The following is a 12,076-nucleotide window of genomic DNA, read 5'->3' as shown; positions in this document are numbered from 1 at the left end:
CAGATGATGATGGGGCTAGGCCTTGTCAGGAGACTCGATCTCCACAGGGCTGGAGAGCCAATCCTTGAGGCCCAGAACAGATGATGATGGGGCTAGGCCTTGTCAGGAGACTCGATCTCCACACGGCTGGAGAGCCAATCCTTGAGGCCCAGAACAGATGATGATGGGGCTAGGCCTTGTCAGGAGACTCGATCTCACAGGGCTGGAGAGCCACGCGTCTCCTCGGGGCGTCCACGCATCACCTCTAGGCATATGGCCGAGGATTCAGTCTGCCGAGGGAGACGAGGATGCCATTTGATGAGCCCTGGTCTATGAAGAAGAGACGCAGCATTCATAGGCACTAAGTGTGGGATGGGCCCTGGGAAGTTCAGGGACAGACACGGATCCCTGCGGGGCCTCTTGACCATGGTTTTAGTGAGGAGCTAGTCACTGGGCACAGAACAATGAAAGGAGAGAAAGACCTCAAAGGCTGAGCTCCGGCCTCTGAACTGTGTTTCCCCAGGTAACAAAGACCCCTTGGGCATAACTACGAAAGAGGCAACCCAGCAAAAATGGATGGCCCCTGGCACTGTGATGCACAGGGCTCTGTTCTCCAAACCCCAGCATTTTCAGGTGAGGGGGGCTCCAGCCTGCGTGTCCCCGTGACCCGCGGACCCCGTCAGTGGCTCCCGCGCCATCTCCTTCCCTCCACAAAGTCGTAACAGAAGGTCGGCACTTGGGACCTGGCTTCACGAGCGGCCCGGGTGGACGCTAAGGCCTCAGAGCGGAAGGCACTGACCTCGCTCCTCCAGAGCCCTTGGAGGATGCAAGGTCAAAACAGCTGTGAGGGGCTGGGGATATGGCCTAGTGGCAAGAGTGCTTGCCTCGTATACATGAGGCCCTGGGTTCAGTTCCCCAACACCACATATACAGAAAATGGCCAGAAGGGGCGCTGTGGCTCAAGTAGTAGAGTGCTAGCCTTGAGCAGAAGGAGGCCAGGGATGGTGCTCAGGCCCTGAGTCCAAGCCCCAGGACTGGCCAAAACAAAAACAAACAAACAAAAAAAAAACAGCTGTGAGGAAGAAGCGTGGGGGCCACGGGAAGGCCTGTGGCTTCAGAAAGCCCGTGTGAATTCCGGAAGCCCAGGCCTTACCAAGTGCCCTTTGACCTCCAGACCGCAACATTTCAAACAATTTTTTTTTTACAAAATTCAGACTAAAAACATTGAGGGAGAATGAGTCAAGAGGTGACATTGTCCGAAAACAAATCTACTCATAACCTGACTTATGAAACAGTAACCCCTCTGTACATCACCTTTATAATAACAATGCTTTTTTTCAAATCAAACTGAAACTTCTGACCTTCCTTCCTTCCTGAGGCTTGGACTCAGGGCCTGAGCACTGTCCCTGGCTTCTTTTTGCTCAAGGCCAGCACTCTGCCACTTGAGCCACAGCGCCGCTTCTGGCCATTTTCTATATATGTGGTACTGGGGAATTGAACTCATGGCTTCATGCATGCTATGCAAACTACCACAGGCCATATTCCCAGCCCCTCAGAGTCAGAATCTTGTCTGTCTCCCTCCCTCCCTTCCTCTCTCCCTCCCTCCCTCCCTCCTTTCCTTCTTTCCTTGTGCTGATATTGGGGCTTGAACACAGGGCTTAAGTGTTGTCCCTTAGCTTTTTGGCTCAAGAATGTCCCTCTATCACTTGAGTTACAGTTCCACTTTTGGCTTTGGGGGAGTTAATTTGAGACCAGAGTCTCATGGACTTTCCTGCCAGGCTGGCTTCAAACCACCATCCTTAGCTCTGAGCTTGCTGAGTGGCTAGGATTACAGGTATGAGCCACCAGCACTCAGCACTTTTATCTTTTCTCTTCTTCTCCTCTCTGTCTCTCTCTCTCTCTCTCTCTCTCTCTGCAAGTACTGGGACTTGAACTCAGGACCTCCTGCTCTGTCAGCTTTTTGCTCACAGCTGGCACTTTACCACGTGAGCCACTCCTCCACTTAGGGCTTTGGCTGGTTATTTGAAGACAAGAGTGTTTCAGAGTTGACTGCCCCTGCTGGCCTTGAAACTTGTTCTTCAGATCTCAGCCTCGCAGGCAGCTAGGATGACAGGCGTGAGCCACTGGCGTCCAGCTGCTGCCTCAGCTTTGTTCTCCTTCCATTTGCCCAGGAGGTGGGAGTCAGCCTTCCCTTCCCCTTTTCCTACATCCAGACGAGGCCCAAGTCCTGTTAACCCGCCTGCCTTCTTCCCAGGGTTCTCACTCCATCTGCAGGCCCTAGAAGGTTCCTTTTTTCAAAATTTAATTTTCTGGTCAAGGTGATGTACAGAAGGGGTCCAGTCACCTATGTAAGATAGTACATTTCTTGTTGAACATTTTAAACCCCTCTCCCTTCTTTTTCTCCCACTTTCTATCATTCCCCGCCCCCCCCCCCAAGTTGTAAAGTTCATTTCCAACATATTGTCTTGTCCGCCTTAGACTGTTTCTTGTTAGGACAGTCTTGATCTTGAGAGGAGTCCCTTTGAAGGGAGGCCTGGGCCTCTCTCTCCTACGTGTTGCTTTCGGCAGGTTCGGGTGAGGGTGTTCGAAGCCCGACAGCTCCTGGGCAACAACATCAAGCCGGTGGTGAAGGTGACCATTGCTGGCCAGCAATACAACACGCGGATCAAGATGGGAAACAACCCTTTCTTCAATGAGGTGTGCTGAATGGATGCACCGGGAAGGAGGGCGAGCCAGGAGCTGGGCATTCCGCACAAATCCGACAGATCATCAACATACTCGCTCACTCCTTCCTTCCTTCCTTCCTTCCTTCCTTCCTTCCTTCCTTCCTTCCTTCCTTCCTCCCTTTCTCCTTCCCTCCCTCCCTCCCTCCCTCCCTCTCCTTCTCTCTCTTCCTTCCTTCCTTCCTCCCCCCCTCTCTTCCTTTCCTTCTTTTTCGCCAGCCCTGGGACTTGAATTCAGGGCCTGAGCACTGTCCCTGGCTTCCTTTTGCTCAAGACTAGCACTCTGCCACTTGAGCCACAGCACCACTTCCAGCTTTTTCTGTTTATGAGGTGCTGAGGAATTGAACCCAGGGCTTCATGCATGCTAGGCAGGCACTCTACCACTAAGCCACATCCCCAGCCCCTCTTTCTTTTTTGCTGGTCCAGGGGCGTGAACTCTGGGGCTGTGTGCCATCTCTGAACTCCTTTTGCTCAAGGCTAGCACTATACTACCTGAGCCACAGTGCCACTTCCAGCTTTTTATCCCCCTGTGATTAATTGGAGATGAGTCTCAGACTTTTTGCTGCCCTGGCTGGCTTCAAACCACCATCCTCAGATCTCAGCTTCCTGAGTGCACACACACAAAGACACACACACAAAGGTACAGAGCAATATGCCTGTTACATGAATTTTTTTTTTTTTTTTTTTTTTTGCTGTGAATGGAGAGGTAAGCTAGGAGGAGTAACTGAGTAGTGTAGTAGAAGGTAGTTCCGGGGACTCAGAAAACAATCCATATACTTTGAAAGATTCTACAGGAAAAGATAGGATGGAGAAAGGTGATTCAGGAAGGACTCTTTTCAAAGACCGGGAAGCCCGAAACGTCTTGATTTGTTGGCAGAACAGTGTCCAGAAGTGTGCCTGGAAGGGATGCCATCGTGGGCAGCCCCAGGCAGCCACGGAGGATGCAAGCAAGAGTGTGAGGAGAAAGGCAGCATGGCCACTGCAGGTGGAAGCGGCGGAGCGGGCTAGGAAGGCAACCTAGAAGGATGCAAAGGCCCCAGATACACATCCTGGGGCAGCTAGCTGGTCTTGAGCTGCTAAGTTTTCCAGGCATCTCCTGGACAGAGAACCCCAAAGGAGCCCAGGAATTGTCAGCTGGGGGGGGGGGGTAGAACGCTGAGAAGCACTGAAATGAGCACAGCTGGGGACAGAGCACACGGTTCTGAAGCATCAGATTTACAGGGCCATTGGATGACGCGGAGGAAAAAAGACACCCAATTTTCTCTTCCCCAGATCTTCTTCCAGAATTTCTATGAGGTTCCTGCAAAGTTCTTTGATGGGATAATCTCAATCCAGGTAAGGAACCAAATCGGTCCTCAGCAAAATGGCTCCACAATGCTAGAGAGAGCTTCGGCTCAACTCCAACCCCTGGAGTGAGGGCCACCTCAGAAGGCCTCATCTTGGCCCTCATCGCCTTCACCCCCTGGTAGTCCAGACAGTGCATTCATTCATTCATTCATTCATTCACTCATCTGCTCATTCAACAAATGTTAGAATTTGCCAACCGGCAGGCCCAGAGAGCGCTTGGTCCCTTCCTGCAGCCCAGGATTCTTATGTCACCACCGGCCCCTTGGAGTGGAATGCTCCAGCTCCCAACCAGAGGGTGCAGTCACAATGGTCAGCATGTCCTTACTGAGTGACAAGCACGTCCTGCTGTGCACTCAGGCTGAGGAGAGCAAGAGGCCTCTCACCCTGCATGCATTTGGATGTTCCTGGGCCCTGCACACAGAGGAAACAACGAGGACAATACGTAACGGAGAAAGTTGGTTCTAACACCTTGCGTAGTGTTGATCTGGGCAAGTAAACTAGCCTCTGTGGCCAATTTCCTCATCAAAGAAACGGAACTAAAAATCCAAGCCTTCCGGGGTTCCTCTGAAGAGTAAACTAGACAATTAGTAAATGAGAAAAAGTATGGAAGTATGTGTGAGCCAGGGTCACAGAGGATGGAGAATCAGGGTGATAATGATAACGAAGATCTTTCTGGAAACTTCCTTGCAGGTGTTGAACTCCTCAGCAAAGAGATACGAAGCAGAGATTGGGAGATTTCAAGTAAGCCCTGTGGAAAGGAAGAGGCCCGGGCAAAGCCGTTGTAGAGCCCCAGGGTGGTGCGCTTCATGCCCGAGTGGGGAAAGGACTTGCGTGTTCCCACAGAAAACCAGATGTGGGTCCACCTCACAGCTGGATGCCTTAGACAAGTTATTCTGAGCCCCTATTTCCTCATCTGTAAGATGGGGGTGGTAATATAGCCGACATGCAGGTCATTGTGAGGAGTACAGTGGGCATCATGCTGAGTTATCCAAATGCATTATACCATGAACACAGTTCAATGCTGTTTTCAAAGGTGGGAAAGGAGGATCCCAAAAGGCCAACCAAACCGTTAGAGAAATCCAAAGAGGACAGAATAGGAAAAACAAAAAAAGTAACTTGGGAAAACAGAGGCTGAGGCTGGGCATAGTGGTGCATGCCTATAATTCCAGCTATTTGCAAGACAGACGTATAAGGGTTATGGTTGGGGGCAAGCCTAGGCAAAGTTAACACGATTCGCAAACAAGACTGTAGAAGAAAAAGGCGAGGGGAGTGGCTCAAGGGGTGGAACACTTGCCTAGTACACGTGCGACACATGTCAGCTGACCCCTTTGATTTGGGCCTGGAGCAGCACATCATGGTAGAAACGTGTAGTGGAGCAGAATAGCTGCTGATGGGCAAGAAGAGGAGGCAAGAAAGAGGAAGGAGTACCACAATCCAGTGACCTAAAACCTCCCACGAGCTGCCACCTCCAAATAGTGCCAAGCTGAGGACCAAGCCCTGAAACATAGAGGCCTTTGGGGAAAATTAAGATCTGTGAAATAACATATCCTAACGCCTCTCTTGCATTTTCAGACAGATATTGGGTTTATCTACCATCTTCCAGGTAGGTAACAGCTGTAAATATCTTCTAAGAAAAATCATAGTGGGGATCAAAGTAACTCAGAATCCCCAGCAGAAAAGGGAATGAGTTATTCTTATTTCTGTACTTGACAATTTTCCTGTACTTTATGGTTTTTAATCTTACTTTGTAATAATAACATCTTTCTCTGAAAAACTTTAGGAATAAATCTAACTTTTCCTTACAACCCTGCACTGCATTTCTATGTTTTGAGGCCACTATTAGAAAGTAAAAAAAAAATATATTAGTCAGGCACAAATCTCACACCTGTAACCCTAGCTACTCATGAGATTGAGATCTGAGCATCACGGTTTGAAGCCAGCTTGGGCAGGAAAGTCCATGAGATGCTATTTCCAAAAAACCACCAAAAAGCCAGAAGTAGAGGCATGGTTCAAGGTACAGCATTAGCTTTGAGCAAAACAGACGCAGGCCCCAGGACTAGTATAGGAAAAAATTTTAATTGACAGCTTATAATTTGACATATGTATTGGATATATGTATACATATACATATACACATATGCACATATGTATTAGAAGTATTGGCTGGGAAGGTGGCCTAGTGGTAGAGTGCTTGCCTAGCATGCCCCTGGGTTCAATTCCTCAGTACCACATACACAGAAAAGGCCAGAAGTGGTGCTGTGGCTCAAGTGCTAGAGCACTAGCCTTGAGCACAGAGAGGCTCAGGGACAGTGCCCAGGCCCTGAGTTCAAGCCCCAGGACTTTAAGCACTTATCATTCCTCCCTTCTTCCCACACATCTCAGCCTCTATTAGCCACTCTCGTAAGGAAGGCTGATGTTTAAGTGGAGGTCCCCTCCTAACCTGGCCATCACATCCCACCAGGCTGAGGTCTGGATTTGGGGGTGGGGAAACTGGCCCCTGTAGTGTCTGTCTCCACATCGGCCGGCTACAACAGTAGGTTGCAAGGTGGGAAGAAGGGTCTCAAGGCACCGGAAGTGACAGGTGGCAGTCGGTGAGTACAGTATTGTTGCCTACAGGCAGGAGTGACTCTTGTTTTTCTCTGTCATTGGCTGGGAACCAGAATGTTCAGGAAATGTTTCCATCTCCCCAGAAGTAAAGGCCAGTTTCAGGGGGAAATTATGGAGACCAGCAGCTGGTCCCCACTGCCCCTCTGTCTATCCAGGTCGCACACTTTTAAGGAAATGGTTGGGCCTCTGCCAGCCAAATAAACCTGGCAGTGGTGTACAAGGCTACCTGAAAGTCACCATGTGTGCCCTCGGCGTGGGAGACCAGGAGCTGGTGAGGCTGCCCCCCCCCCGTGGCATCTCCCCCCTCGCCGGCTTCCTGGGGCTCGGCCTGGACTCTCACGTGGCCATTGGTCGGGCCACTCTCCCCTCCGTCCTCTGTGTCATGGTGGGGTTGTGGGGAGGTGGGTGGCCTTGGCCACGGCCTCTCCTTGACTCGACCCTACCCAGCTCTTGGTCTCTCCAGGTAGACCAGAAGCTTCCGTACAGGGCGGCTTCGGAGGTGGAGATCTTCAAGTCCACCGCAGTCCCCATCAACCTGGCCTACTTCCAGCTCTTCATCTACTGTGCGGAGGACCTGCATCTCAGTCAGTCGGGGCCGGGGGCCGGGGAGGGCGACTCTGAGGCTCCCCACGCAAGGCGCCCTCGCTCCCCAGGTGGGGGAGGGGCGTCCCCATGCTCTGAGATTACCCGAAGATTCCGGATGGGACTCGGTGAGAATCAAACCCACCAAGAGTTGCATTAGGAGTGTCCACGGACACCCTTTCAAATAGACCCCATGCCCTCGAGCTGGCTTGGAGGTTCAGCTCTCGATGCCCGGGTCCCGAGACCAGCTTGTCACAGAAGGAACAGAGGTTACCTGAAGACAAGGCTGCCCAGGGAGAGCCAGACTAAATCATGGAGGAGGGGGCTAAAGCTGAGTGGGAGGGGGGGTGCTGATGTCTCAGAAGTCTTTTAATTTCTTAGAGAAATACCAGTCAGCCAATCCCGCACTAGAGGTGGAAATAATTGGGGAAAAGGTAAGTGTAAAAAGTAAGACCAACAGAATATGGCGCCGAGACAAAGTAGTAGCGGGATGCCGGTGGCTCCTGGCTGCAGTCCTAGCTGCTCATGAGGCTGGTCTGGAGAAGAGTGGCTTGCAGCCAGCCCAGGCTGAAAAGTCTGGGGACCCCACCCCCAGCTAGCCAGCAAAGTGCTAGACTGGGGTGTCAGCCACGAGTGAGCGAGCTGGGAGTGCATACTTCTTCCTGGGCTCACACACACACACACACACACACACACACACACGTGCACTTGTGATCTCCTCGCTTGGGCTAAGGCTAGGTTTAAAGATTAAGCCGGTTGGTGGGTTTTGAAAGGGGCATGCGATTGCTATTGACTATGATTTTGTCCATTTTGCTTATGGGATCTTAGAATTTAACAAAATCTACATGTAAGCATTCATATAATAACATTAGCAGCCCCAGCCATATCTATTCAACAACTGAAGGGTGGAGACGTGGTTGAGTGGCCCGTGCTTTCCTAACTGTGGGTTCCACCTCCAACACATAGAAAACAGGACGCCCAGTGAGGACTCGGTCTAGCAAACACTTTCGAGTTTTCTAGTACTTGGAGTAACCAAAGTACTGAAGTTGAGCTTGTTTAGAAACCACCTAAGGACAAACAAATACAACAGCAGCCACCTTGTGGGCTAGCCAGGCAGGGAGGCCGGAAAGCCAGGCGGGCGGCGGGGGAAGGGGCGGCTGGCACTGACTCGACATTGGGATGTTTGCAGCTCAGAACGCATACGTGGACGAAAAGCGACAACCCCATATGGAATCAGATCCTGACCTTCCAGATTCAGGTAGGAGCACAAGAAACCTAAGAACACACAGAGCGCCAGCGGCTTGCTCCTGCAGTCCTAGCTACTCAGAGGTTGACATCGGAGGAGGGTGGTTCAAAGCCAGCCCGGGAAGGAACAACTGTGAGACGCTCATCTCTAGCTGCCCACCAAAAAGCTGGAAGTGGAACTCTGGCTCATGTGGCAGAGTGCTGGACGGCAGCCAGACCCCGAGTTCCAGAATCAGCACACACACTCACGCACGCACACACGCAGCCCGGGCACACACACGTGCACAAAGCACAAAAACATATTAGAGAAAGCCTTACTTTACCCAGTATTAAGTGATGAGTGGCCCATATGCCTGAACTTTGCGGAGAATGTAAATGTGTCCTTTCATACACATGAGAAGAGAACCGCTGGCTGCTGCTGGCTCGCACCTATAACCCTAGTTACTGAGGAGGCTAAGATTGGGGGGAGGGGGGGCAGGGGTGGGCATGGTTCCAGGCCAACTCAGGGACAAAAATGTATGAGAAGGGGGAAACCTGGGGAAAGTAAAGAAAGGAATGAGTTAATGATATTGTCCAAAAAAAAAAAAAAAAAAGAAAGAAATGTACTCATTACTTGACTATGAAATGATAGCCCCTCTGTACAATACCTTAATAACAATAAAATTATTTTTTAATATAGGAGACCCCTTCCCAACCAATAGCTGGGTGTGATGGCTCCCATATTATCCTAGCTTCAACAGGAAACCTAAAACAGGAAGATCAAAGTCCAGGCAGGAAGAAAGACCTTATCTCAAAAATAACCTGTAATGGGCTGGGGATATGGCCTAGTGGCAAGAGTGCTTGCCTCGTATACATGAGGCCCTGGGTTCGATTCCCCAGTACCACATATACAGAAAACGGCCAGAAGTGGCGCTGTGGCTCAAGTGGCAGAGTGCTAGCCTTGAGCAAAAAGGAAGCCAGGGACAGTGCTCAGGCCCTGAGTCCAAGGCCCAGGACTGGCCAAAAAAAATAATAATAATAATAAATAATCTGTAACAACCAAAAAAAGCTGGCGGTGTGACTCAGTAATAGACGGCCTGCCTGCCTAGAAACTAGGGGTCCCGAGCTACCACCAAAGCCAAAACAAAACACACCTGAAAAGACTCATTTTAAGTTGTGTATTTTCTTATCTTCTAAGCAGTGCTCTACATATCACTGTCGCACATGGTTGGTTTAAGAACAAAAGGATGAGAATGAGGGGCTGTTCTGTAATCCTGGCTACTCTGGGCGGGGATCTGAAGGATGGCAGTTTGAAGCCAATCTGGGGGGGGGGGGGAACTTAGCAAGATCCCATCACAATCAATAAAACAGGCAAGTTGACTCTTGGCTATTATCCTGGCCACGAGGGAAGCACAAACTAGAAGCCAACCGAGGCAGACACTCGAGACTCTAGCTGAAAGATGAGAAGCAAAGCTATACTTAAGGTATATGAGAAAAAAGCAGGGAACAGTACCTAAACCCCGAGTTCAAGCCCCGTAACCAGCACAGGCAAGCCTTGGCCCCGGGACGTGCTAGCTGCTCCACAGGGAGGGGGCCGGGAAGGAAAAACGGGGAGAAAATGAGGGAAGAGAGGACACGATTCAAAACTAAACACACTCATTACCGGGTGGATGTAACTGTAGCCCTCCAGCACACCGCCTTCACAGTAACAGTTGTTCTAGAGTGTGTGCAAACGCTCGGCGCCCAGTGTGTACTCATGGCTGCCCCACTGCCCCTACAGCTGCCCTGCCTCTCCAGCTACCTCAGGTTCAGACTCCTGGACTGGTGAGCGATGGGTTAGAGGCGAAGCCCACATCGGGGAGGAGCTGCGAAGCCAGGCCTGGGGCGGGGCGCGGCCTGCAGGGTGTGTGTCTCTCCAGCTCCAGGAGGGACTGCCAGGAAGAAATCGGCACTGCCAGTCTGTTCCTCAACCAGATCTCGTCCACTGGCGAGGAGATCGAAGGCAAGCAGGGCCTGGGACCTCTCCCCCCACGCCTTCCTCGCCCGCACCCCACGCCACCGCTCACCCCTCTCCTTCCAGGACTGTACTCTGGCTTCCTGCCCTGCTTCGGCCCCAGCTTTCTGGTCTTCCACGGGGGTAAAAAGGCTCCCTTCAGGATCCAGGAGGAAGACGCTGTAAGCTTCTCATGTCACCGAGGGGACAGTGGAGATCAGAGCCAGCCTCTGGAGAGCACTAGCTTCTGGGAAGTGCTCCTGGAGGACTCAACCCTTGTTTCTGTCCCTCATGCTCCAGTAGAGAATGGGAGACCTGGGAATAGCCTGTGCTTTGCCACATTTACCTGGGCCATGTCTGTTCCACTTGTGAAAAACCTGAGCCCGGCAACAGTGCCTCATCCCCACAATCCCAGCTACTCAGGAGGCTGAGAAGTGAGGATCGACGTGCAAAGCCAGTCCTGGAAGGGAAGGCCGTGAGACTCTCAGCTCCGGCTATCCACCATTGAGGGGAGCTGCGGTTCAGGTGGTAATGTGATAGCCTTCAGAGATAAAGCCACAGGACAGACTCAGGCCCTGAGCTCAAGCCCTAAGACTAGTACACACATGGACGTGTACACACACGCACATGCGTGCGCGTGCACACACACACACACACCTTTCATCTCAATACCACTTCCTCAGTGACTGTCTTCAGTGCTCCATTTATTCTTTTCTGGTTCCACAGCTTATGTCAGATATCTTGAAATAAACCAATACAAGAAAAGGTTGACAGAGTGGCTCAAATGGCAGAGCACCTGCTTAGGAAGCTCAAGGGCTTAAGTTCAAACTCTACCACCACAAGGAAGAAAACCTACAAAAACCATCTAAAGGATCGGGTGCTTATGGCTCATGCCTGTAATCCTAGCTACTCAGGAAGCTGAGATCTGAGGATCATGGTTCAAAGCCACCCTGGGCAGGAAAGTCTGCAAAACTCTTACCTCCAATTAACCACCAGAAAACTGGAAGTGGCGCTGTGGCTCAAGTGGTGGTGTTGGCCTTGAGCAAAAGAAGCCAGGGACAGCGCCCAGGCCCAGAGTTCAAGCCCCACAACGGACAAGGAAAAAAACATCTAAAAAAGTAAATATTATGAGGAATGGTTGCAAAATGGTGATGTATCAGGAGGCTGCTTAGAGAAGCTTCCAGAAGAAGCAAGAGAATTCAGAGGAGAAAAGGTTTTGTTTTATGTAAACTGAGGTGTGAAGAAATCTTAGCAGGTCAGATGTGATGGCCCATACAGGTAATCCCAGTAGCCTGCAGCAGAGGGACTGTGGGTTTGAGGCCAGTTTGAGCTATGTAGCAAGAGCTTGTCTCAACTTTTTTTTTTTGCCAGTCCTGGGCCTTGGACTCAGGGCCTGAGCACCGTCCCTGGCTTCCTTTTGTTCAAGGCTAGCACTCTGCCACTTCTGAGCCACAGCGCCACTTCTGGCCATTTTCTTTTTTTTTTTTTGGCCAGTCCTGGGCCTTGGACTCAGGGCCTGAGCACTGTCCCTGGCTTCCTTTTTGCTCAAGGCTAGCACTCTGCCACTTGAGCCACAGCGCCACTTCGGGCCGTTTTCTGTATATGAGGTGCTGGGGAATAG

General features: G+C 51.1%; 1 protein-coding gene across 1 annotated transcript in view; it reads left to right on the top strand.

The window, feature by feature from the left end:
* The window catches only part of Fer1l5 (fer-1 like family member 5), a 52,354-nt gene that overhangs the window by 9,261 nt on the left and 31,017 nt on the right, over window positions 1-12,076 (top strand). The window contains exons 6-17 of the mRNA XM_048353498.1: window positions 503-612; window positions 2,548-2,676; window positions 3,975-4,037; window positions 4,740-4,790; window positions 5,622-5,652; window positions 6,812-6,927; window positions 7,120-7,240; window positions 7,620-7,672; window positions 8,428-8,496; window positions 10,243-10,286; window positions 10,382-10,464; window positions 10,543-10,637. Coding sequence (XP_048209455.1) covers window positions 503-612; window positions 2,548-2,676; window positions 3,975-4,037; window positions 4,740-4,790; window positions 5,622-5,652; window positions 6,812-6,927; window positions 7,120-7,240; window positions 7,620-7,672; window positions 8,428-8,496; window positions 10,243-10,286; window positions 10,382-10,464; window positions 10,543-10,637 — 965 coding nt within the window. The remainder of the gene's footprint in view (window positions 1-502; window positions 613-2,547; window positions 2,677-3,974; window positions 4,038-4,739; window positions 4,791-5,621; window positions 5,653-6,811; window positions 6,928-7,119; window positions 7,241-7,619; window positions 7,673-8,427; window positions 8,497-10,242; window positions 10,287-10,381; window positions 10,465-10,542; window positions 10,638-12,076) is intronic.

This window comes from Perognathus longimembris, chromosome 8 (genome assembly GCF_023159225.1).
Source record: "Perognathus longimembris pacificus isolate PPM17 chromosome 8, ASM2315922v1, whole genome shotgun sequence".
Classification (NCBI taxonomy): Eukaryota; Metazoa; Chordata; class Mammalia; order Rodentia; family Heteromyidae; genus Perognathus; species Perognathus longimembris.
Note: the sequence above shows the minus strand (reverse complement) of the source record. Positions and strands in the feature narration are given on the sequence as shown.